Here is a 27,160-nt window from a genome sequence, read left to right as displayed (position 1 = left end):
TCCCTGAGTCTCATTATTCCTCTGCTGTCAGCAAATATCTTTGAAACTTACTGACACAGTGACTCATCCCCCTCTACTGCAGGTCCATGTCATAGAATCGTACGACTGGAAGGGACCTTGAGAGGTCATCTAGTCCAGTCTCCGGCACTCATGGCAGGACTAAGTATTATCTAGACCACCCCTGACAAGTGTTTATCTAATCTACTCTTAAAAATCTCCAATGATGGAGATTCCACAACCTCCCTAGGAAATTTATTCCAGTGCTTAAACACCCTGACAGTTGGGAAGTTTCTCCTAATAACCAGCCTAAATTACCCTTGCTGCAACTTAAGCCCATTGCTACTTGTCCTATCCTCAGAGCTTTGTCCCCTCTCAGTCTTCTCTTCTCCAGATTAAACAAACCCAATTTTTTCCAACCTTCCCTCATGTTTATGAGGGAACCTTTAATCATTTTTGTTGCTCTTCTCTGGACTTTCTCCCATTTGTCCACATCTTTCCTGAAATGTCGTGCCCAGAACTGGACACAGTACTCCAGTTGAGGCTTAATCAACGCGGAGTAGAGTGGAAGAATTACTTTTTATGTCTTGCCCACAACACTCCTGCTAATACATCCCAGAATGATGTTTGGTTTTTTTGCAACATTGTTACATTGTTGACTCATATCTAGCTTGTGATCCACTATGACCCCCAGATCCCTTTCTGCAGTACTTCTTCCTAGGCAGTCATTTCCCATTTTGTATGTGTGCAACTGACTGTTCCTTCCTAACTGGAGTACTTTGCATTTGTCCTTATTCAATTTCACCCTCTTTACTTCAGACCATTTCTCCCATTTGTCCAGATCATTTTGACTTTTAATCCTATCCTCCAAAGCACTTGCAACCCCTTCCAGCTTGGTATCGTCTACAAACTTTGTAAGTGTACTCTCTATGCCATTATCTAAATCATTGATGAAGATACTGAACAGAACTGATCCCTGGGGGACCCCACTTGATATGCTCTTCCAGCTTGACTGTGAATCACTGATAACTACCTACTACTGATATCAGTTACTCTGTTAGCTCAAGTGGCAGTGGTCTGTGTGGTGGACCTAAAGGTTGCACCTCTCTTGATGACCCATATGGATGTTCATATGATGGAATTTCTGTTCTTTCCCCCAAACTTCTGCAATAAATGACACAGGGGTCCTAGAGACAGCAGTTTCTTCCATTGCATAACCCTGATTCATTCTCAGAGCAGATCCATCCTGTGCACTGAATGAGGCAGGGGTCCTGTGGAAAAAATAGTATATGGTTATGTAATTAAATACTGTATGATAATGCATGTGTACAAGGGGGCTAAATTAAGGTTGCCCAGGCAACCATAATTCTGGCATTTTCCTAAAGTTGAGTGCTGTAACATTAATAATGTTCTTTAATTAAGTTTTGTGCATGTGTAATATACATTTAAGCTATACATTTCCAATGTGTGGGGAAAATTGTACCTACAAAATATTTGTTTTCAAGTCAACTTTACCTGACTGGATGGAAGTTCCTTTTCAGAGCCACTACAGCACAGATGAAATATAGACAGTTTTGTACTGATCTCTTATGATTTGATAGTGTTAATATGGATGAATTTTAAAGTAACTGTAGATTGTGAATAAAACCGATACAGCCTAACCTATTTTTAGGGTGGAGCAAAGGGGAGGGGAAGCAGAAGGGAAAAGGAGTTTCATTTCAAGCCCAGCACCAGCAATCCTAATTGTAACTAAGGAGTATTATTGTGATCTAGTGACTAGGGCTTTACACTGGGACTCAGGAGACCTGGGTTCTAGTCTCATTTGTGCAAGCAACCTTGGACAATTGCTCCTTGCGTGTGTCTCCTTCTGTAAAGGATAATAATCATAACTGTGACTAAATATTTTTTCCTAAAAACAAATAAAAGGCTGTCCCTGGACAAAATCATATATGCCAAGTTTAGGTTGGAAAGAATTATTATAGTTAAGTTATAAACTTCTACATACAAAAAGCACTAATATTAACTATGGTCCCAATCCTACAGTGTGATCCTCATGAGCAAACAAACTACTTTGCTCATACAGTGCCCGTTGATTTCAATGGGCTCTGAATGGGCACAATAGTCCACCCAGGCAAATCATCATGCAAGACTGAGGCCTATAGCAGTATGAAATGAAATGGGTTTTGCTTATGTAGTGTGTTTGGACCAGGTTTCATTTATAAGACGGACGCTGCCAGGCATAGGTGCTAGAAGTAGGGGTGCCGCTGCACCCCCTGGCTTGAAGTGGTTTCCATCATATACAGGATTTACAGTTTGGTTCAATGGCTCGCAGCACCCCCACTATACAACCTGTTCCTGCACCCCTGCTGCCAGGCCCAAAATTTAGGTTTTTCTGATGGTGTTGGCATGGTATGAATTTTACAAAAGTTACTATTAATCTTAGATTTTTTTTTCAACATTAAAACACAGTGCGGGACTAGGAGACTATTTAAAGTTTTCCTCTGCAGTGGTCCAAATGCAATAGCAACGTGCTAAGCAATGAAACTCACCAGTATAGATAAACTGTCCAGACTGACTAGAATAAAAGAAGTAACCAACATAAATGGAGAGCTGCATCTTTTTTTCCTTTGAAGTAACCATATAATTATACCTAAAATTCAATACAAACTATAAAATACAAAAATCATCCTAAATGGTGAAAGGCAAATTTGATATTTTTCTATAAGCTCCCTGTTTTGGTAATACCACTACACAAAAATTTTTAAGATAGTTTATCTTGACAGTATGCTTTCAACTTTTGCACTTTTCCTAATTGAGCAACAGTAAGAAACATTTTAGAGTTTCACAGTTAAGCATGTTTACTTTTTAAAAGGGGAGTGGAGCTGCGTAGGGAAAAAGAAAGCTTCCAGCTTTGCTTAACCTGAACTATAACCCCATCTATCAAATTGGTATTCTCAGGTGAACAACAAGCACGCCATTATACTTGCTTAAAAAGCATAACCTTAAAACTCCCCTCTCCTAGATTCAGGTATAGCTCAGATACCAAGAACTGCATGCCAGTTGGCCCTTTTCACTATCACTGGATCCATGGAGGTCACAAAATAGAGGCTCTTTTTCAGGAATGAGATTTTTTAAAGAATAGATCTAAACACATTTTTTTAAAAGCAAATAATTTAAAATCATCTGTCTCTGTAGCAAAAGCTAATTGCCATGTTAAATTTATCTGCAAAAAAAATTCACTTGTTAAACACACTATCTACCTTGGTGAGTCCATGGCTACGTTCTTTCCCATAGCCTCTTGATGCCCAATGATACTGCATGAGCAAATCCACACACAACCTGATTATTTTTCAAGAGGGTTTGTGACAGTGCATGGTGCACTTGCTTTTCACCCCCTAAAGATCAAGTTTCAAATTCTGAATAAGAGTCCCCTCTAGATATTTGTTCACATCACAAAGTCACCAAGTGCATATTTAGCATAACTGGCAATTTTTGGTCAAGAGAGCATGGAAGTAAAGTAACAGATGAGCTGCAAACTGGGAACGCAGTGGACTGGCTGAGTTGTGTAGGAGACAATCACTTTTATCTCCACCATCAAGAGTGTTTAGGTTTCAGAGTAGCAGCCGTGTTAGTCTGTATCCGCAAAAAGAAAAGGAGGACTTGTGGCACCTTAGAGACTAATAAATTTATTTGAGCATAAGCTTTCGTGAGCTAAAGCTCACTTCATCGGATGAGTGTTTAGGTGTTTCACAGAACATAGGAAGACAAGGCCTCTGATCTGAAGAGCTTACAATCTAAACAGAAATCTACAGATGGAGGACAGGAGACCGCATACAACAAAAAAAGTGAAAGGACTGAGCTGTGATGTTTTATCATGTCTACCTAGTTGCTTTATTTGTCTACATTATTTTGTCCATCACCAGTTTTGTTCATGCTTCTCTAACCAGCACCCCATCTGCTTGCTGCCAAGTTAATTCTATTTTTGGTTTGAGAATTAGTATATGTACACATCTATGCAGGAAATATTTAGATAGGGTATTACAGGTAATCATGGCAGATAGCAAGTGGGTACACAGCTGCATGTTTAGGACAGAAGTGAAACAGAGAAGAACGTCATCCACATGCATGCGTATACAGAGTCACTGGGCATTCAGGGGAAGAAAACGGAGATCACATAATGACGTTTAAATAGGCAAATAAACAGCTTTACAAAGATATATAAAAGTTATTGCCATTATTATTATTATGCAGACGCAGGCAGCTGTCTGACTTTGCAGATGTGACCTACATAAGTTACAGTAACCTCTTGGCAAGCCCTAGCCAAACACACCCAGATGGCAGCTCCCCCCTTACATATCCCCATAAACACCCAAAGCTAAGGCTGCAACTCCCTTCACACAGTGCAACTCCTCTCTGTGCAACTCCCTTCACACAGTATCCTTGTGGAATTGGGGGGAAGCAATTCCCTCCTCTCTCTGTTCACACTGTACCTCAGGCTGAGGGCACTTCCCCGTATCTCTGTCCCACACACTGAGCCCAGGGGAGAACCCCTACTTTCAGTGCCTTCACAGGCCTGAAGCAATTCTCTCTCTCTCACCCCCCCCCCCGCCGCAAGGGGTGCCCAGCCCTGATGCCCAGGTCCCCCCACTCTTTTATACCCCTCTCCTCAGTCAAACTCTTGACAGAGCCCCAGGGAGCTGGGTGCCCGTCTGGACAAGGCTCTCAAACCTGCGGAGGGGGGAGCACACAGCCTGACCAGAGAAGGGCTCCCTCTGCCAGGGCAGTGGGATACATGGGGTAACTCGCCCATCTCAGCCCTGGGGGGTGGGGTGCCGGGGGCAAGTCCCCACGCTCTATGCCCCCTTCCCAGCCCCCGGGGGGGCGAGGGATGTCGGGGGGGCAACTCCCCCCTCCCAGCCCCCGGGGCGGGGGACTAACTCCCCCCGGGCCCCTGCTCACAGCCCGGCTGACTGGTGTACATGGGGCTCCCTCGCCCTGCGCCGCCATCCCCGGGCCCTGGGGGAGGCTGAGCCCGAGCCCGGGGCCGCCGCTCACTTACTCTGGGCCCCAGCACCAACAGCAACGCGCCCAGGCTGAGGAGGCAGCGGCGGAGCAGGGCCCGGTGCGGGGGGCGGCCGCCCCGCTCCATGGTTCTGCACCGGGGGCTCAGCGGCGCCCGGCCGGCTCAGCGGCTCCCTGGCTGCGCCGTGATGCAGCGTGTCCGGCCCCCCTGGCCCCTGCGGGGCGGAGCCGGGCCGGGCCAGGCCGGGGAAGGCCACCGACGTCAGCCCCGGCAAAGGAGGTGGAGCAGACTGGGAGGGAGCCAGGCCCGGGGGCTGAGCCAGGGCGAACACGGGGACTTTGCCCCCAGCCCCGAGCTGCAGACGGGGACACCGTTTTATTGCGCCCGGGCGGACACGGGCGATTCCCCCTGAACCCATGCAGAGGGACAGCCACAGTTCTGTACTCACCTTCCCGTTAGCCTTGCAGCTCCCATGAATGCTGCTCTCCTTCCTGGGAGCTGCAAAGCTAGCGCAAAGTGCGTTGAGCTCGAAATATGTACCCATCGCATGATATTATCTAGAGCAGTGCTACTAAAGTGGTGGTCCGCAAACCGGTGCCGGTCCACGAGCCATCGGCAGCCGGTCTGCGCGCACATTGGAGGGCGGGGGTGGGAATTGCCCGTCCACCACATCAGAAAGCTTGAGAAGCACTGCCCTAGAATACATCAGCTCTGACAGTTCCCTTGTTAAAACTCTCTTTCAGTATTTGGGTGGTGGGGTGTACTGGTCTAAACTGCAAGTTTACATACTTTATACGTGCTCGAACCAAAAATCACACCAGAGCTTCAACACTCTGATCAATCGCTTATTCAAGGCAATTTATTGTTTTGGATGTGGGCTCCTCTGCATAAGAATTTAAAAAGTAAAGTACATATATACTCTGCACGGCCACATTTTCAGTACCAGCAGCACATTTTCATTAGTGTGTGCCATTACAAGTGCCTGTTCAAATGAATATTTAGACGTCTACATTTCCATTTGTACATACAGTAACTGCACACATGACCACTTAAGGTGGGCAAGCCTAGATGTAAAAAAAAAAAAAAAACCCGTGTATTTTTAAAATGACCTTGAAGTACTATTTCTTTGAAAACTGCCTCAAAGATCCCGTGAGACAAGAAGGATGAGGTAATTCTTTAAGAAAAGGGATTTGCTCTGCTTTGCCTGTCTTCAAAGTTTTCTGCAGCACCCCACCATTGTTCCATGGGACATATGCTTCTTGGCAACTTCCCTCCACCCCAGAGATGGCAGCATTTTAGTGGGTTTCTATGTTGATGGTTCTAAAGAGCTGTCAGAGCCTTTGGGATGAAAAGGGATATAAAAATGTCAGATATTATTGCCTTCCATGTTTAAACTTGTTATATATTGTTTCATATCTTTGCATCATTAGTTCATTGCCTATAATTCTTATTATTCATGTTCTGAAATTAAATTTCACTTTAGATTGAAATGATACATGCAGAGATGTCAGCTATGTAGTTCACATGCACATATAGTACATATTAAAACAATTTACCTTTTAGAATGGCTCAGCAAAAGTTTGAATTTCACATATGAGAAAACAGTCTTCAAAAATATGGAATATGAAAAAATAAAAATATGGAAACTCTTGCAAAAAATAAGCAAATAAACTGGAATCAACATTGTACAATAGCTATGAAAAACAGAGCTATGAAAAACAGCATGCTTAGAAAATGCTTTATGTTTAATAAAAAGAAAACTCTTTTCTCTGGGCACAGTTAAAGTACATTTAGAAATGATCAACTCCCGCAAAGGAGAAATTAGGATGACATCAAATTCTGGAGTGGAGGTGCATCTCCAACTTCTCTTTATCTACTTTACCAGTTTCCATTGTAGATAGTTAGTGACTGGTCCCCCTACTGGGCAAAACACATCCTAGACATTACAAATGTTTTAGATCACAAGTAATGTATTAAAACTTATGTTCTTAACATGTACAACTGCTGATAGAGATTAGCATGAGTATGTGAAAAACGACCTTACTGTTTTTCCTACTTATTTAGGTGTGCATGGGACTTTAAACACATACAGCAAACAACGAGGTCACACTCCTTAGCATCCACATAAAGGCCTGAACATGAAAATTCTGCACAGAGAATGGCTGGACTTCTATATAAGACAGATAACATATAATGGCAACTGACCACAGAGATAGGGATTGTTCACAGGAAATAAGGTGAAGGGAAGACAGTTCAATATGTGGGATTTATGCATCTCCTCATTTAGCCATCGTAATCCTGAAATCCACGCCTATTAAAAAGCTTATTTCCCAGGGTCTCAGAACTGGTGTTTTTTAACCCAAGGCAGGCAGGATAAATGCCTCTGTTGGGGGTGGAGGGGGAAATCAAGAGAGCAATGCTCATTGGGTTTGGAGCTGGTTAATCTAAGCAAGGTCTGGAGCCCTCACGGGTCCCAGGTGCCTCGATGCTACCTGGTCTGACTCAGCCAGGCTTGGCCCAGCATGGTACAGCCAAGCTCAGCTATGTTCAACCCAAAAAGAAAAGGAGTACTTGTGGCACCTTAGAGACTAACCAATTTCCAAGGCCCCGCCCCGGCCTACTTCGAAAGGGCACCGTTAGCCCACGGTGCTCTGGTTCACACCAGCTAGATGCGGTTAGCCCCAGACCAACCAATCCCCGCGCGCTCCGGTTTGGGCCTAACTGGCCCAATACAGCCCCGCCCCCTCATCATTCCCCCACCTTCCCCCGGCCCCGATCGCGCGAGACCCAGCCACTGACGTCAAACGGCCGTGTGTCCTGAGACTTACATGTCATTGGTTGCTGAGGAGAAGGGGCGGTGCCTGTTGAGGCGCCCGAACTATAAATGTTGGTGGGCGGCGACGCTCCGCCTTTCGCTCTGCCTAGAGGGGTCGGGGTAACGCTGGAGGTGAGCGGCGGTGGCAGGGCCCAAATCCGCTTGAGGAGATGGGGGGTAGATGGGGCCGGGTCGGTGTGCCGTGGAGACGAGGAGGACTAGTGGCGGGGGCGGTGAGGTGTCCCGTTGGCTCGGAGAAGGGGGGTGTCTGGCGGGGGGAGACCCATGGCTTGGGGCGGGCCGTTTGCTCTGGCGGTTGGGGAGGGAGGCGGGGTTGGGGGGTCCCGCCCGCGGCGGGCGGCGGCCGCTCCGGCAGTGGCGAGGGGGGCACGGAGGGCGGTGGCCCGAGGGGGCGTCGGTCTGGCGCGGGGGTTGGGGGAGGGGTTCTGCCCGCGGCGGGAGGCGGCCGCCCTGGGGATTGGGGGGGGGGGGGGGGGAGGGGGTGTCCGTCCCACCGGCGCCGGCTGCGGTGATGATTCTCCTTACACGTGTTAGACTTCTGACGCGGATGAAGTGAAGCCGAGTCTGAGCCCCCGGCGCCGGGTTCCTCTGGCCCAGGCGGGCCATGGCGCCCTGCCTTCTCTTGGGCTGCGGGTTGAGCCCGGCCCTGCACCCAGACGCGCGTTGTGGTCGCCGAGGAGTCGGGGCCCTGCGCTCGGGCTGCGATCCTAACAGGGCTCCTGTTCCTTGCAGGCACGACGGGAGCCGCCGGCCTGGGACCTATGCCCTGGAGACCTGCTGGCCCATTGCCAGCTGATTGGCTCGGTGTAAAGGGTGAGGAGAACGGTTAATAAAACAGTAGAAAAAATTGTCTGTTTCTTTATTGTGCTCTCCAGCACTGTCTTTGAACTGGTGAAGTGGCCAACTCATAGCTTCACTGGCTAAGCAACAGTGCAACAGGAAAAGCTTGTTCATAACTGGTGCTGCTTAGTTAAAATCTGAGTGGCTCTTTTAAGAGCAAGTAACAATCCTGTTACTGTACTGCTTAAATCTTAAAGACTATAATTAAATTCCCCCTTTGCTGAATGAAATTTCCTCTTCCTAGAGGCCTCCTACTGTTGGCAGTGAGGACACTGGAAAGACAAACACCTGTCTCATTAAAGTTAAGATCTCTCCTTGGCTGCATGACTTGTCTTTTGATGTCCTGTCCATAGGACATTGGCACTGCAGAATAGGCATAACCCTTCATAAAATTAACTCTTCCCATGACTACCTAGGAAGTTCTGTTACTTCTACAATGCAGCTTGTTCTAAAGTGGCCAATACACTTGGAACTGGTTGTACTTACAGAAATGTACATTTCTTCCAGCTACTTTGAAACCAAGAGGCTAGCAAATGCTTGGATGAAGGACTATAAAACAGCAACTTCAAGTGACTAGGTTTCAATGGGAAAAAATGAAGGTAGCATCAGCTATAGCACACTTGAAGGGGGGTGGTGTATAATATACAATTTTGCATTATATATGAGGGGGTAGAACAGCTTGCACCCATGTAGTCTAATCTACACTTGTGGTACCCCCTTGCTTGCTACACAGTTGGCTCAGTAGAATACAGAGCTGGCTTAAGGGTGGAGGGGGAAGGGCAGAGCAGAACTGGGTGGTGCTCCCTGCCATATACCCCCTGAACAGTCCTCTGCCCCCTGGGGGATTTACATGAGCAATAAAAATGGTAAATATTAAGCTTTAAGCAGTGGGTGAAAACTGAAATGCATTCAAACTGGAAGGATCTTAATTATGAGAGAAATAAGGCTAATAGGACAACTGACCAAAGCTTTTGGACAGTGAAATTAGATGCTACCACACTGAAATAAATGCTAGATGTGGATAGGGAAAGAATTTTTTGTTTCCCATGCATCAGTTTGGTTGTCTCCTAATTCTATAGTAGCTTTAAGATCTGTGTTTTCCCCAAGTTTGGCTTCACTAGTTTTCCTGCAAGGAAGATCTAGCAGAGGAATGATTAAGTTGTGTAAACAGTATTTGAACCACACCATTTTTCTTTTTGCGGATACAGACTAACCCAGCTGCTACTCTGAAACCTGTCATCACAGCAGTGTGTAACTCAAAACTTTGATTTTAAAGCTTTTATTTTCAAAGCCAGAACAATACATTTTTTAAATCACTTACCCTAAAGCATCAGTCTCCATAGTCTCATAGTGCAGCTTGAATTGAACATACTTTCCTCCAGAAATTCATTTTTATTGTAACAGGGAGGTACCACATGAAAGTGACTTCCCAAATACATCTTTTGAAAACATCTTGCACAAACTACTGGTCAAACATAATTATGCAGAAATAACTTACAAGCTATGTAATGTGTCTGACATGGGATAACTTTATTTCAGAAAACAAAGCAAGCCAATTGTAGTTACCCACATAGTTTGATGAGGAAGTGCAATATAACAATTGTGTAACAAATCTGGATATCTTTACACATTAGTGCATCTAGTCCTTTGACTTATTAGTTATTGCACATAGAAATTTAAATCATATAAAAGACCTGCGTACAAGACATGCAGACTTCATGAAAGGCAAATAATGCCGATGTAGTAATGAGCGCAATACCAGAACCGTATATACAAACTGGAATGGTTACAGGAGTTTAGGTAACAAATATAACCTGCTAATATTGCAATTAAAAGTAACCAAAAATAGGTGTTCAAATATAGACTTAATTTTTAAATATATTAAATGCTAATTTTATTTATGATGTTTCAGGCAAGGTGCTGTTTAAAAAAAATCTTCACTGATAGCTTCATTTAGAGCTGGTAAATAATCAAAAGTTACACAAGATCATTCTGATTTACAACAAATAGGTCTGAACACAATATACAAAGTTCTTAAAAATTTACTTTTCAAAAGAAAAAAAGCAAATTATGCTATTCAAAGGGGAGCTACAAAACTCACCTTTGTAAACAAACATTCTGACAAATACATGAACAGTTGGCAACACTGAGAAAAAAGTCACATTAAATATCAGATATGTAGTGTTCAAATAGTTATTGATTTAATGCATACATTTAATCTCCACACCGGATAGAAATAAAAAGGCAGTTTTTTTCTCATAGTTTTGGCCATTTATTAGCAGAAACAGTCCTTAAATCTGTCATAACCAGTTTGTGATCAGCCTGAACAACTTCAAATGCTTGAATTCCTAACACAGATGTCAAAATCTCCCTTCAGTTACAGCTACCAATCCTCACCAGCATCAGGTGATTTGAAGTCACTGGGGATGCATGGCTATCACTGATCAGAATTTAGTCCCATGCTTTGCATGTAAACACTCGTGTCTCAGGAAAACACAGCAACAAAAACTCCTATGAGAATCCCACAGTTTATTTCATTGTATTAGAAGCTCCATAGACAAGTAGGGTAACTATTTCTGGTAAGTATGTGCAGTTTTAGACATTTTCATGTGTGCTCATATCTTTAAACATTCAGAATTAATCACAAACCATGGTGATTGTACCTCACTGTGAGGCAGGCTTGCTATGGTTTGGTCTCATGGCTTTGCCAAATGCTTTCTTAAATCACAATAACCCCACCAATTCCCACCTTCACTGATATTTGTGAGTGTGTGTTTTATGGCTACTTGCTTCCCAAAAAAGCACTAACTTGGTATGAAAAAATAAGTTAATATGTATACCCCACCTAAATGGATTCAAAATATTACCTATACATCCAATTTACATTCTTTTCTCCTGAAAGCATTTCATATTTCAATTGCTTGACACAAGCTATTGACTGCAGAAGTGAAAGAACATAAAACAGTTCATTCTACACCTCCAACTGCCTGAGAGAGAAAAATAGTCTTCCAGTTGTATACATTTGTTCCTGCCAGAGGATTTGGCATGCAGTTCCTTTAGTGCAAAAGAACCACCCTTCAATGCAGCAGCATGATGTATGAACACAAACTGACCACAATTTGTGTCATCAAGCTCCTTGATCTATTACAATTAGATTTTTTTTTTTCTTCAGAACAGGTCATCTTAACCTCAGTTAAAATCCTGACAGCAGCCATTACAAAATAAATCAACTTATAAATGGAATGAAACTTTGTATAAGTGCAGTAAACAGGAACAATAACCAGACATGTTGAGCGCAAAGAAATGGTTATAGGCAGTCCTCTTTAAAAAGATGTGGCACAAGTTAAGGACAAAACTACTGCACAGTTTAAAAAACCATGAAAATAAATTTCTTAATACTGTACACTGCAAATCTTCACATTTCATGGTTGATCAGCAGCCTCTGTGACTGGATCTTTTGAAGGGCACGTAGATGAGCGGGGATCCATGGCTGAGTGCATTAGAGGAATATAAACATCATCCATGTTTGGCATGACAAAAATTTTCTGTGAAATAAAGGCAAAATTAAATGCAACTTAGTTTAACGTGTCATTCAACATTTTGGGGTTTCTGATTAGCATCATTCAAAAGTAAGTAACATACTTAAAATCAATTTCAGTTTCCCTGGGTTGGCCAGAATTTGATGCAATTTGTACATGCAAACTCCGCAGTGCCTACCAGTCACAACAGTTTGGTTAATATGTGAACTATACCCCATATTCTTCATGGTAAGTATGATAGGATTATAGCATAATTATTGTGTATTTTATGCAAAACAGGTCATGTGAGGGGTCATTGAAAAAGTTATGATTTGCCAAATATCCTATTTGTATGCATGTATCATTTTTGTATCTAAAGTTAGAAATATTGACTATGTAGCTGTATTTCATTCGTGCTTACTCTGGGTGACACCCACAACTAGCCTTTCTGGTACAACAGTGAAGAAGCCAGACAGTGCTAATGGACCCTGGAATAACTTAACCTTCCTGTGAACATTCCAAACAGCCTGTAAGTAATAGCTGCTATGACTGCACAAGGACATGTGAGCAGGCCACATGATTCTGGACTCCATCTTGGGATGTCAGTATTTTTCCACAAACCAGTCTGAAAGCCAAGTTTTGAAACAAAAGGTTCCCACCATATGCTACAGCAATATAAGGCAGGGAGTGACATCATCTGTTATTCTTCACTCCCCACACAGAAATATTCCTGGTAACACCTGAGTAACAAGAACTGAACTGGGGGAACTGCTCGACCAAGGCTAAAGGGATTTCTTGCTTTTGTATGAAGACCTGAGAAACCCAAGCTGTAAAACTAATGCAGCTTGTGCCTTAAGACTCTACAAGTCTGCCTGTACCATCAGTTAGGGTGAGATTCTGCTGTTCATATCCAATCTATCTAGTATATTAAACTTAGGTTACAATTTTGTTTATTTGCTAGGTAATCTGCTTTGATCTGTTTGCTATCACTTAAAATCTATCTTTTGTAGTTAATAAATTTATTTTATGTTTTAATCTAAGCCATCGAGTTTGGAGTGAAATGCACAGGAATCTTAGCTCAGAGAGGCTGTTGTATATTCCTCTCCACATTGGGGGGAGGGAGGGGAGCGAGCTCTATGAGCTTATGCTGTACAGCGCAAGATGGTATAATTTTGGGTTTATGCTCCAGGGGGGTGCATGCCTGGGGAGCTGAGAGTTACCTTGGCTTTAGCCTTCCTACTGTTGGTTCGTGCAGTGGCTACTCAGAGAGCCCGCATGTAACTGCAGCTGGTGTGTCCCCTACCTATGTTTATGCTGGTGCAGCAGGTCAGCAGTTTGTCACAGCTGGAGTGTAAGGGAGACCCCAGGCTGGTGGCTCAGAGGGCTCAGCGGTACCCCAATTCCAGGTGGCACCCCATGGGGGAACCCGTCACAGTATAAACCAATTAATTGCAGATTAGACATTAGGAAGTGCTGAGATCCCTGCTCATTTATTACTCAATGAAGGGCCAAAGGGAAGTGCCTGTTTCCCCCCACCCCCGCCCAGCATATACCTCATTGCAGTTCCTTTCAAGCAGAATTCAAGGTGGCAATTTTGATCTAGCCAGTCTGCCTGATAGGTTTGTGTCATAGATAGTCAAGAGACTCTCCCACTCTTTGGACCATCCTGGAAATGTATATCCATTGGGTTGATCAGTTGGCCAGATTTTCAGCAGCGCTCAGCACCTAGTAGTTCAGCTGGATGCCGACCACTTTTGCAAATTGAAAATCTGCACTTCTCTTATGTCTGCACTAGGAATTAAAGGAACAGTTTTGAACTGCAACCTTCATTAGTTAAATGAAAAACGTCTTTAAAGTTATTAAAGAAACATACCTGAAACTCTTGTTCCAGTTTCTTTTCTATCCAGTCAGTCACATGAACCAAAGTTACTTCTCTCTCGCCGAGCTTTGGCCGAGCTTTTAGCTCTAGATAGGGAGGTCTTCGGAAACCGTACCTCAAGAGCACACACACAAAGAGGAGAGAGTTTTTTATCGTGACTATCAAATATTAATTCCTATTGCATCTCTTCCAAAATACATTCCAGATGAGTGTCCAACCTTGTCTTCTTGTTCTTAGAACTATTTTGCATATGAAATGCTCTGCAGTTTGCAGAGGAAGGTTCTATTGATACTAGAGCTTCTGACATGATGGCACGCACATTTTGTAGCAAAACATTTCAAAGACACTGGGCAAGGGAAAAAAGAATCACACTGATTTTTATTTTATTTTACAGAATGGTCAAATAGCTGCAAAGATATAAAAGTACCCAGTGTCTTTTATAAGGGAAATTAGTATTGTAAGTGGAAAATTGACAGTTAAAAGAATTCAATTTCTATTTTACTTTACACTTACCATATTCTGTCAGTAGGTGGTGGTGGAATGTTAACTGCTAGTGTTCCTTTACACTCTTGTACTTCAACAGTGAGCAACAGTGGAGTATTGGATACCTCTTCAATCTTCTTTTTAATAAACTCAGTCTCTGTTGCTTTCTGAAAATATTTTGACTTGGTAATTTTATCCACAATCCTCATGATCTTACTTGTCCGATGTCCTCCAACATACCTTCATATGTAGAATAAGAAAAATACATGATCAAAATGATGTGCCCAGAAATTAGCTAGTTTTCCTAAAAATTTCTTTATCTCTGCATGCTCCATGAAGGAACACCACAGTAGGAGCTACAGGCTGTAAAAACCATGATCTGACACTAAAAGCTTTGGAATAAAATGAAGAAAAATGTAGGCTGAATGCCAGGGAGAATGTGTGTTGTGCAAGCCTCAGCAGTTGAGAAATGTAAAACAAGGCATGCTAAAAGCACTCCTCCAAAAAAATTTTTTTTACACATACGCTGGGATTTTCAAAAGGGATCTAATAGAATTAGATGCCTAGCTCCTTTAGGACCCACAAAATCTCAGTCATAGTTTAGGGAACAATCCTACACTATCTGGTGAATAGACTAGGCCAGATTTTCAGAGGTATTCAGGTGCCTACTGGAGTTTTCAAAACAGCGTCTAAGTGCCTATTTTAATTTCAATTGAAGTTAGGTGCCCAGATGCTTTTGAAAATCCTAGTAGGTGCATAAACATCTTTGAAAATCTGGCCCTAGGTGATGAGAGGTCTTTTCAATCTTGATTGCCCGAACAACTTACAGTTTTTTCCTGGGTGTCTCACATAGGGTCAACTAGATGGGGCCCCAATTCTGATTGCACCCTTTGGGCAGTATGGCAACACAAAAAAGGGCTACAATTTCTATGACTATCACCAATTTCATTTGCTAAATTATTTATAGATTTTCTCTGAAGTCATGTTGATTTGCAAGGTCTTCAATAAAAGTCCTAAACAGAGATTCACACTGATGTGTCCAGGCAATGCATGTCAGAGTCTGCACCCAGCTGGTTACAAGTGACTAATGGCTCTTCTATCCAGTCCAAGTGCACCTCCTTTCCAGATGGCACTAGAAGCATGACATTTTTTTTTAAAATGGCTAAAGATGCTTACATGACTGTCAACAGTAAGTTGGCATGATGTGTGCAAATTTGTATATCACCATCTTAACAAAAATTGTCAGGAGACAGATGCACTGAAGCATGTGCACATACATCTTGAGCTCAAGGGGACCAAACACCATGTCCCAGCTGTTTAATTATAGGTTTTTGGAAGTGTTACTGTGTTTAGTGTGGAGTTATTGGTAGGAGGACCAAGGAGGAAAGAAGAACCAGGCAGTAGAAGAAGCAAGGCTCCAGGAACTGTTAGCTGCACATATGCAGAAAGACTGTTTTTTCTCCACTACAACTAGTCTAGATGGGATGCTAGCAAGACAGACACTTTGTTGTAAGGACAGAGTACATCTCTACTTCCTTCTACACCTAGCACACCTAGGAATGCGAGCACTGCATAAAAACCATAAGGATGGCATCTTCCACTTTCCTGCAGTGCCCAGGTCATCCACTGAATGAGATGGTGTGGGGGGGTTAATCTCTATTAACACAATGGGCCAATTCTCAACTGGTATAAAACCAATATCTCTCCATTAATTTCAATTCCCTGATTTATACCAGCTGTGGATCTAGCCCAAACAGAAACACAGTTATCCATTCATTGGATACTACAGTGGTCATGGTGCAAATTTTCGAAGGCTTGAAACAGAGTTCTGGCCAAATCAGATTTCCTTCTACATTTACATAAAAGTACAGATCACATATAATTAACATTGCCAAGAGAACAAAAAGGAAAACCAAAGTATTTGTAAAAGTATATTACATATAAATAATTCTGACAGACCACTATATACAAATTAAAAGGATTTGCCTGTTAAAAATACACACTTTAGGGAACTACTGCACAGTCAAGCTACTCTAAAAGTCGTTGGAGAAAATAAAAAAGTGACAGCGATCAAGAGAAGCTATGGCTCAAATGCTACTTAAGCATCAAGTTTAGAAATTCCTAAATCCTAAAAAGAAAAGGAGGACTTGTGGCACCTTAGAGACTAACAAATTTATTTGAGCATAAGCTTTTGTGAGCTACAGCTCACTTCATCGGATGCAAAAAATTTGTTAGTCTCTAAGGTGCCACAAGTACTCCTTTTCTTTTTGCGAATACACACTAACACGGCTGCTACTCTGAAACCTGTCACTAAACTCTAAAGACACAGGTTCAATCCCCAACAAAGATGATCTAGCCTTTCAGCCTCTCAAGGTATTTAAGACAGCTGAGGTTTAGTTGGTGGTTTAACCATGATGCTGGGAGTTCTATTCCTGGCTCTGCCACTGGGTGAGACATCTTAGGCATAGGCCTTGTCTACAATACAGGGGAAATTTGATCTAAGCTACGCAATTTGAGTTATGTGAATAGTGTAACTCAAATTGATGTAGCTTAGACCTAATTAGTGCGGGGTCCACACTACGTGATGTCGACGGGAGACTCTCTCCCATCAACTCCTCCTACTCTTCTCAATCCGGTGGAGTACAGGAGTCAACGGGAGAGCGATCTGCATTCGATTTAGCGGGTCTTCACTAGACCTGCTAAATTGACCGCCAATGCATTGCTCGTCGACCCCTTGGTAGGTGTAAACAAGCCCATAGAAATTTCAAAGTAACTTGGTGAAGTCACCACATCTGTAACGTGGGATAGGGACATTTAGCTGTCTTTAAAATCTGCAGATAAGTTATGGAAGTATCAGATGTAAACTGAGCACTATGCAGTTCACTCTGCAGAAATATTTTGCACAATACATTAGAAACTAAGCTCCTGTCTTTTCTGCTACGATAACTTGCAAGAGTAGCTATTTGTTTTGGTCAATATTTCCCTTTCTTCCTTTGTTGTGTAGTATGCTACTCAATTGCCCCCCCTCCATCCCAGAAGCATCTGCTTTTCAGTTGTGCTGTTGGATGGACGGACACATACACACATCTTACTGATGCCCTTTCCCATGACAAGCACTACAGTGGAACAGAACATGAAAGGTTGTCATAATCCTTCAGCTGGCAAAGCATGTTTAAAAAAAAAAAAAAAAATCAGGTAAACGTCTCACCCTTCTGCACCAGGAGTCAGCTGCTTCTCTCCTCCCATCACCTCAGAAGCATCCTCCTCCTCTGACGACCCAGCACTAGAAGACTCCTCATCACTGTCTGCAAGGCAATATGCCCTTGGCCTGAAACTGAAAGAGACAGAGATAACAATTTCCATATGAAACTTGACATTATCACCCATTCATCATGGATAGCTCTTGTGGTGCCCTATATATTTATACTGAACTGTCTGTAATTGCCCTCCCTTTCCATAACTATCCAGAGAGAGAAAGTAAAAAAACAAACAAACAAACGCACACTGGGATTGGTTGCAGAATCCTCGAATTAAATATGCATGATTATTTACACAGAAGCCTGTTTTTCTTCAGTAAAGCTGAAACCTGCATGAAATGAGAGTCTATTGTATGGCAAGACAGAAAACGGAATGGCTGTTTTGCATGCCACCTAACGGAATGGGAGATGGCTTTAAATATGTTTGCAGACACATTCTTGTTGGTGTTAGTTGCTTTCCAAAAGGTTTGAATAAAATGAAGAATGTCAAAAGTTTATAAAAACAAACAAACCCAAACATGAATTTTAAAATGCTGAGATGAGACTATACAGCTGTATCTTGTGCAGGACAAGTAGATTTATACTGAATGCCAACATAGGACTCTATTCAACACAAATTTTGACTAAAGGTTCCAGGATGGGAAGTTTGTTTTTATTTTGGAGATTAAAAAAAGCATACTGTGCCATGCCAGGTATGGTGTTTATGCTTCACATATGTACACAAGCTATTATCCCTGGTCACTATCAGAGTCACGCGGGTCCTTTGTATCTATCTACCATAATTATTGGGGGGTGCCAGATTTAGAAATGATGTGTAAAGCGGTGTAAATTACAAACTGGTGGGTGAGTGTACAGGAGGCTACTTGATTTTAAGAGAATCTGAGTGAAATCTACATGCTGAAGGCCCAGATGGTGGTTTAAGGGAAAGTACCCTGCCCACTGCCTCCTGTTGGCTGCTTTTCTTCCTATACCTTATCTTATTTTGCCTCTATCTGGGCAAGTTGTATGAACTCAGGCTCTCTTACAGCACATACACCCACTTACTGGCGTGTAACATAGCATCTTACATATTCTTTTTAAATGGAAATCTGTGCAAAGCAATGTGTTGTGCACACTGTTGGCACTTAAGATATTCAACCTCTCAGACAACACCTCTAGAAACTAAGACCTCACAGTGGCTGTTAGAGAGAGAAGTGAAAAAAGGTTAAATGGGAATTTCAAAGGACATTGGGCCTGATTCTCCATTGGCCTTGAAATAATGTATTCATGCACATCTGAAATTGATAGTATTCTACACCCACTTTGCATGAATGTAAGTGATTACACAAGGTGCAGGGCACTGGAGAATCAGGTCTTAAGACAGTCTACATCAAGGAAACTTGCAGTGTTGTAATTAATTGCTATGGTTACATTAGTAATTTGTATCATTGCAGCTACAGTTGATGTAGCTACATAGGTATAAAATTTCCCTAATGTAAGTTTAAAAGGGAAGGATAAAGGAATTTTGCTGCTGGGCAAAAAGAAAAAGGATTCTAGGTACTAAAATTCCTTTAAAAAAGTCTTTTGTAGAATTCCCTCCATCCCACCCTAGCTGCGGGCACAATTTCCAATTGGTCTCTTCGTGGCACGCAATTCCCTCCTTCATGGATCCATGGGAAAATGGTTCTGCAGGCTGGTCAAGTTGTAGCTCATTGTACCAGTGAGGCATAGGAATCCGGTCAGTGACCTGGTGTATATGGCAGTAGTGTAATTTCTGCTGAAGAGAGTCCATCATGGATTAAGAGGAGTGGGGGTAGTGGAGCAAAGAGGTTACTCACTTTGTACAGTAACTGTGGTTCTTCAAGATGTGTCCCTTGATGGGTGCTCCACTTCTGGTGTGCATGTGCCTCTTAAGCCTTTGATCTGAGATTTTCAGTTATCAGCATCCATTTGGCCCATGCATGCGCCCTATGCCTCCTTGTGCAACGTAACAAGCTATACAGAGATGCACAGGCAAACTGCATTTAGTTCCTTATTCACTCAAAACATCCCCTAAGGAACAGTCTGAAGCAGAGGGGAAGGAGACTGGGTACTGGAGCACCCATAGGGGGACACATCTCAAAAAAACAGTTACTGCACCAAGTGAGTAACCTCCTCCTCTTCAAATAGCATCCCTATGGGTGCGCCACTTCAGGTGACTTCCGAGCAGTATCCCCAGATGAAGGAGGGAGTTTTAAACTGAGTCCAGAATTGAAGACAGTACTGCAGAACCAAGTATCGCATCGGATATGACAGCATGGATCAGGGCATAATGTTTCAAAAATGTATGTACTGAAGCCCTTGTAGCAGCCCTACATATTTCAGATACCGGTACATTCTTCAGTAATGCCGTAGACGTTGCCTGAGATCTGGCTGATTGTGCTATCACCCTTTTGGAGGTGAGGGGCAATGCCCACAGCATTGTAAGTGATAATATATCCCAATATCCATCTCAATCGTTTCTGACTAGAGACTGAGAACCCCATAGATCTATTTAGAAAGGAAATGAAGAGTCTCTGTGACTTCCTAAATTGCTTGGTTCCCTTCTATCACCCAGGGTACGTAAACAGGATTCTTGTAGGGAACTATGTGGCTTCAGGAAAAACCCCAGTAGATGAATGGATTAAGGTGGAACTCCGACAGAACCTTAGGTAAGAATTTAGGGTGTGGGCGCGAAGAGACCTGGTCTATAAAGAACACTGTAAAGGGACGATCTGCTGTCAAGTCCCCAATCTTCCTGATCCTACTGGTCTAGGTGATAGTTACTAAAAAGACCATTTTCATAGACAACAGAAAACAGGTTGCCATTGGTTTGAATGGAGGTGTCATAAGGTAACTGAGTACCAAGTTGAGGTCCCAGGTCAAGTAGTGTCCCTAATCTACAGGCAGAGATTCTCCAAACCTTTAATAAGCCTAGATGATACTGGATGTGCATATATGGAGAATCCTTCCACTGGAGGATGAAAGTCTGATATTGTGGCCAAATGGACCTTAACTGAACTAACACATAACCCTGATTTTTTTTAGATCCAACAGATAATCCAGGATGACTAAAGCAGCATCAAATCAGGCAGAAGACAGTGACACCACCACCAATGGAAGAATCTCTTCCATTTCTGCTCATAAATAGTGTGGGTTGATCTCCTCCTACTATTCAGTAACACTTGTTATACTTCCGTAGAGCAGGAGGATTCTACCCCATGAACCAACAAGAAGCTGTGCCCTGAGGCGGAGAACCGCTAGGTTGGGATGAAGCACACAACCTGTATGTTGTGACAGGAGATGAAGACTGGTCAGGAGCCCGAACAATGGTTAGACACATAGGTGAAGCAGGTAATGGTACCACTACTTTCACTCTATCTAAATTAACTATACTAACCACTACAGAAATATTAGAAAAGCCAAGGCACGCTCAAGGCAGACATGCTAGGGTTCCATGTCAGGCCAAGATGGTTGAGAAGAAACTAAGGGCTATCTGCCTGTGTATCCCTATATTGCCTCAGTATTTGGCACGAGGAGGTATAGGATGTATGAGCAGGACAAACAGACACTGCTAACTGAAAATCTCTGATCAGCACTTGAGAGTCATGTGCACCTGAAGTGGAGCACCCAGAGGTAAACTACTTGAAGAATAATCTTAATCAGGATACAAAATATTACACAATAGCAACTAATTCCTGGACTCAAGGTTTGGAGTAGTTTTGTGCTCAAATGCAACCCAAATCTTTTTGCAACAGATTCAAGTTAGGGAAGGATATGGGTGAATACACTTTGACATTAATATATCTCTTGTAATGCAAGAGTTTTAAGCAGTTATAAAACAGAAGTTTCGGGCAAGAGGGAATTACCCAGGATTGTCATTTTAGTTGTGTAATATTTCACAGCTTGTTAAGAACATGCAATTTATAGCTGGGTTTTCTTTCATTTTTGTTCTTGTGGTTTTGTTCTCATGTTTCCCTTTTTCAAAGGAACCAGGCAGAACACTGATTGAAGTCATTGTCACTGCCCATATAAGTGGGCAGAGGAAGATGTTAAGGTTGCTGTATGGAGCCCCACCAATCTAAAGGACAGTTCAAGTACAATGCACCAGTACACAGCATTCTTCCCTAGGAGCATGCGTAAAGAATGAGGGCAATAATCTCAAATTCCTTTTTAACTAGCACAGATCCAAGTTGTAAGGTTTGGATTTGACCTTCCCCAAAGATTTCTTCATAGGTACAACCCCATTGTAGCTCCCTGCTTGTATCAGAGCACCCAAAAGTGATGCACACCAAGTGCTTCTACACCAAAGCTGAAAGAGGTCACTCTCACAATAGTCCCAGTGAGCATTCCTAAAATAATCCCACAACTGAGACACTGCCAGCCAAGACATCAACAAATCCTCTCTTCATTAAATTAAGTGACATCAAAGACGACCTCCAATCTCATTATACAATGTGTGGATCACACTACATGATCACAACAGAAGGGAGTGCCATTTTCAAAGTATCTTCTTGCACTGACTGCATGGGATTTCACTGAACTGCCACTTGTACCCTGTATTATTACGTAGTATACTACAACCAAGAGGAATTATATTGTGTAGGAGACTGCATTGCATTTCTAAATGTAGATTAGCCTGCCTGTATTTGCATATAGAAATCTCTGGTATGATGTCTGAGACATGCTAGTCATTTATTTATAGAATAGCCATTTCACATTTTGCTCACTGACAGTGCCTCAGAGTTGCATTTTGTGTCTGAGGGCTCTCCAGCAGGATAATATCCCAACACACTTCAGAGTACTGTCCAAAACATTAATGCAAGATGCTGTTTTTGATAGAATAATGCTGGACATGTTTGTTAATATGGGGGACTGAAAGCAACTTACACCTAACTAGTTTTGCTGCCTTTTTCAAATGAGGCAGGTGTCTTTTTCCAGCTATTTTGGGGGGTGAGGGGGGAAAGCTTTTTTGGCTGTTGTAGCTCCAGACTCGATTTGGCTCAAGGCACTTCCATAAAGGTCACATTCAGTCAACTGCCTACGCTCATTTATATATGGTCTGTACTGCTAACTGAGATTTCCCCACTTGTTTATACAGATCTCACCCATACTCAAAACAAGTACCGCTTTGGCAGACAGCTAGGTGTGGTATGGGGAGACAGTGATGGAATAAAGAGGTGTGTGTGTGTTAGGCTGTGTGGTCTGGCAGAATAAGCATATTGCTGGGAGCCAGGAGGTTTGAAGTTCCACTCCTGGTTTTGCCACTGACTCTCTGTGATGCATTGGCAAGTTGTTTAACCACCCTGTCTCAATTTTCCCATTTTGAGGGATTACAATTTGTAAAGCATTTTGGACATGTAATAATACTACTACTTGAAGAAAAGATGCTGAAAGAAAGAGTCACTCAATGAGAAATACTTATGATGGCTTCATTATTTATGTGTATTTCTGATTTCCTCATAGTATTTAAGCCTTTCATGCCAAAAGTCAGATATCCCAATGCTGTCTGTTAACACAGGCTCCAAGAGATAACATTTCACCACTCAGGAAACTTCAGCTTCCAAAAGGAGTCATTGGAAAGTTTTCAATCTATCATGTTTCCTTGCCATCCCTACTTAGAATGGATATGGCTTTTTCCAGTCTGTTTTGCCCAGAAGTGATTGTTTAGTTTTTTTGTGGCCAGAGAAGGGTAAAAAAGGTATTATATATAGGATAGTGACAGCAGCATTGTGATCAAAATGTTCCTGATATGATGGACGTTCATCCTGCTTCTCATGCTACACCAGTCTTGCAAAACTTTATGTCGATAACTGGCCTGGAGAGAATGATTTCTTCAGATGGGCAAGTAATATCTCACTTCTTCATTACTGTCATGGTAAAGGCAAGTGAGCAGATTAGGTCTGGGTTGGAGAATCTTTGCAAGGCCATGCCACACCATTATGTGCCTATGTTTTATTTTTAAAGTGCTTGTCAGAAATACCCGCATGACTATGGAGATAATTATATTGTAATATGGTTATCCGTACTAAAGTGATTTCGCCACACAGTTATGAAGTAGTTTTCCGTACTACCATCTACCTTCTCCAGAGAAGGGTACTGACGACAACTATATCAAACTTGGATTCAGAAGCATGGAGTTCAGTTCGATTTGTCATAGCAATTCTCCTGACATAATCTGAACTAATACTTCATTGTGCTAATTTTAATATTTGAATTAAGATGAGCTGTGCAGATCAGAACTGAACTGTGACTACTACTAAGGTGTCCATACGCTTCATATAGTGCATTTAATTTTCAGAAGCTTTACATGGTATCCATTGTATATGGTAAAAACAAAAGTATACTGGAAGTGTGTATGCGTCAAATTGATGAACATGTGGCCCTGGACACGATACACACTTAGGAAAGGCCATCTGAAGGGGCTAATACAGTTTTAGTTCTAAATTCAAAGCATACATTATTAGTTACTGATATTAACATTTACTTTACCTGTAAACGATTGCTGTGTGAGAATTCAAACTATGGTACATTAAAAAAAGAGAGATGTGAAATCAGTGTGTTTGCCCACTGTATTTCAGAGGCTGTTCCTTCGTTACAAGGATATAAATCCATACAGAGACATTTTTGTAGGCTTGAGGGAGGGGAAGCAGATTCTCCATCTCTATAGGTGTTTGCTTTTTTCCAAGGTGGGTGGGGGGCATTTTGTGGAAAAGCTCCTTTTAATATTTAGGATCACAATCTTTGTGTCAGTGAAACTGATGTAAATCAAAAGTAATTTGTCAGTCTTTGGTGGGGTCACTACACATTTAACTTTAGTAAAACAGAGCAGAATCCAGCCCACTGACTTCAGATTCCAGATTTATCTGTGCAACAGTTCAGAATTTGGTCATTAATATATTTTTGCTTGTATTTTATTTTTACAGGTCATGTCATTTAGCACCGTTATAAATCTCACTTTAATATACTTCAGAATGGACCAGGTTATGTCTCAAGCATGCAAATTAGCTTTTATTAAATATTAAGGGACAGTTTTATTTATATACCAGCAAAAGGTTAGATTTTCAAGAATATTTTCTGGATTTGTTGGCAGTGAATATGCACTAAATCATGGAGTCTGCCTACCGTTCAGGGACTGGTGATTTCTCAGGAACTACTATGACATTCTAGTTTGTTGCTGGAAGAGAAAAGAGTTACTTTGAACCATGAAAATTCTAGGACCCCAGTGGCTACTTAAAGTCTTACTTCACTACACAGCAAAACTAACATAGGACACATGAATTTAGGAGCATTCTTAGCTTCCAAGGATTCAGAAATGGTGTCTTTATATCCAGGCTCGATAGTACTGAGACACTAGGGGCAGCAACAGCAAATGAGGAGGTTGAGACTAACCTATTATCTTAGCCTCTCAGCGCATTATTAAGATTCCTTTTCCTTCTAAAGAAGGAAAGAAAGAAAACCCATTGAATGGTTTTATATAGCACAAAAAGAATCAACATTCCACAGCTAAATTAGTTGGATATTTGACAAATACCACTCACCAGATAAATACAAATCCACAGATTGATGAATCCAAAACACATTATAAAAAATGAAGAAAAAAATAGCACAAATACAAGTTAGATAGGATACAATATGTAATTTCGAGCCAGTTTATCTAGGAGGCATTTCTCATTTAAACGAGGAGGTAAACAGAACTATTATATATACAAAATTGGACTTTAAAAGGTGGACATGTTTATTTACACTGTGCAGTAAAGTTACTGAGGAGCATCTGAACTGTTGACATGCAGGATGCAGCTATCCTTTCACATTCATTATTTGTGTCATAGTAGCACCACATAATACCTACTAGTCTAAAGAAGAAACTGTGCAGGGTATTGATTTCTCAGGCACAAATGGGAGCGTTGTGTTTATGGAAGAAAAATGGGAAACCACTATGGACTCACCAAAGGCACATTCAGCATTTAGAATTTTGTGCATGAAAGATCCAAGTCAAGTCTAATGCCTAAACAGCACATACCTAGACAGCTGCAAAAGAATGGCATGTAGAGCCACTGATTAGGGATGAAAATAGGTGTCAGAAAAACCTAGGCTCTACTTTCAGTTCTGCCATAGTGGTGTAATCTCAGGCAAGTTGCTCCACCTCTGACTCACCTTCCCCCCATTTGTTAAGCATTAATGCTTGCTTGCTTACTTACTATACAAGGATAATTTGAGAGCTATTTAATAACTAAAGGTCTTTGAAAATGTAACATCCATATTGGTTTATGCTCACACAATATTCACTAATTTAATTTCAGAAAGGGGAACTACACACAAATGAGGAAACTAGTTAAACAGAAATAAAAAGATACAGTCATTAAAGTGAAATGCCTGCAAGCTGCATGGAAACTTTAAAAAAAAACACCATAAAAGAGGCTCACATTAAATGTATATCCCCAAATAAAAAAAAAACAGTAAGACCACCAAAAAATGCCACCATTGCTAAACAAAGTAAAAAGCAGTTAGAGGCAAAAATGTATCCTTTAAAAACTGGAAATCCAAAGGAAAATAGAAAGGAGCATAAACTCTGTCAAGTCAAGTGTACAAGTATAATTAGTCAGGCCAAAAAACACTCTGAAGAGCAACTAGCCAAAGACTCAAACTAACAGCAAAAAACATCCACTCAATGTGCAGTGGCAGTCAAAACAGCTAAACAAATAAGAAAGTGTTATTTACTCCTTCATTTAACATAAGAACCAGGGGTCACCCAATGAAATTAATAGGCAGCAGGTTTAAAACAAGCAAAAGGACGTATTTCTTCACACAATGCACAGTCAACCTGTGGAACTTGTTGTCAGGGCTGTTGTGAAGGCCAAAACTATAATGGGGTTCAAAAAAGTATTAGATAAGTTCAATGGCTATTAGCCAAGATGTCAGGGATGTCACCCTATGCTCCGGGTGTCCATAGCCTCTGACTGCCAGAAGCTAGGAGTGGTTGACAAGGGATGGATCACTCGAGGATTGCGTGTTCTGTTCATTCCCTCTGAACCACCTGGCACTGGCCACTTGCAGAAGACTGGATAGATACTCAGCTAGATGGACCATTGGTCTGATCTAGTATGGCCGTTCTTATAATTTACATACACTTGGGTATCTGCAATATGTGGTGAATATGTTAAAAATTTCACAGCAAGAATGGACAAAATTAATCTCTAGTGGGAGCCTACCAATGCCATTGGAGTTACACTGAGAATGTATTTATCCAATATTTGCAGTTAAACTAAATCCTTCTACTTCTTACTTGTCAGTGTCAAAGAAGAGAACACTGGAAGGAGATCTTATACA

At 42.0% G+C, this 27,160-nt stretch overlaps 2 protein-coding genes, 1 long non-coding RNA gene and 2 other non-coding genes across 7 annotated transcripts in view; 3 read left to right on the top strand and 2 right to left on the bottom strand.

Moving 5' to 3' along the window:
* ERN1 (endoplasmic reticulum to nucleus signaling 1) overlaps nucleotides 1-5,579 on the bottom strand; it is a 63,014-nt gene extending 57,435 nt beyond the window's left edge. Inside the window, 1 exon segment of the mRNA XM_048819262.2 lies at nucleotides 5,469-5,579. Within this exon segment, the coding sequence (XP_048675219.2) occupies nucleotides 5,469-5,564 (96 nt within the window). The 5' untranslated portion in view covers nucleotides 5,565-5,579.
* A 2,291-nt stretch (nucleotides 5,580-7,870) lies between these two features.
* LOC125621181 (uncharacterized) lies at nucleotides 7,871-9,014 on the top strand. Its single transcript, XR_007352456.2, has 2 exons — nucleotides 7,871-7,967; nucleotides 8,589-9,014. It is a non-coding gene; the product is annotated as an uncharacterized LOC125621181 (long non-coding RNA).
* LOC125621909 (small nucleolar RNA SNORD104) lies at nucleotides 8,362-8,426 on the top strand. Its single transcript, XR_007352621.1, has one exon. It is a non-coding gene; the product is annotated as a small nucleolar RNA SNORD104 (small nucleolar RNA).
* Nucleotides 8,729-8,865, top strand: LOC125621910 (small nucleolar RNA SNORA50). Its single transcript, XR_007352622.1, has one exon. It is a non-coding gene; the product is annotated as a small nucleolar RNA SNORA50 (small nucleolar RNA).
* Nucleotides 9,015-10,202: 1,188 nt separating the features above from the next.
* The window catches only part of TEX2 (testis expressed 2), a 120,114-nt gene continuing 103,156 nt past the window's right edge, over nucleotides 10,203-27,160 (bottom strand). For 2 of the 3 annotated variants that reach the window (XM_048817745.2, XM_048817744.2), the window contains exons 9-12: nucleotides 17,785-17,910; nucleotides 14,607-14,816; nucleotides 14,088-14,208; nucleotides 10,203-12,241 (exon numbers count right to left, since the gene is read on the bottom strand). In XM_048817745.2, the coding sequence (XP_048673702.1) occupies nucleotides 12,119-12,241; nucleotides 14,088-14,208; nucleotides 14,607-14,816; nucleotides 17,785-17,910 (580 nt within the window). In that variant the 3' untranslated portion in view covers nucleotides 10,203-12,118. The remainder of the gene's footprint in view (nucleotides 12,242-14,087; nucleotides 14,209-14,606; nucleotides 14,817-17,784; nucleotides 17,911-27,160) is intronic. The other variant, XM_048817746.2, reaches the window with a different exon arrangement.

This window comes from Caretta caretta, chromosome 14, assembly GCF_965140235.1.
Source record: "Caretta caretta isolate rCarCar2 chromosome 14, rCarCar1.hap1, whole genome shotgun sequence".
Taxonomy (NCBI): Eukaryota; Metazoa; Chordata; order Testudines; family Cheloniidae; genus Caretta; species Caretta caretta.
The sequence above is the reverse complement of the archived record's forward strand: the minus strand, read 5'-3'. Positions and strand labels throughout refer to the sequence as shown.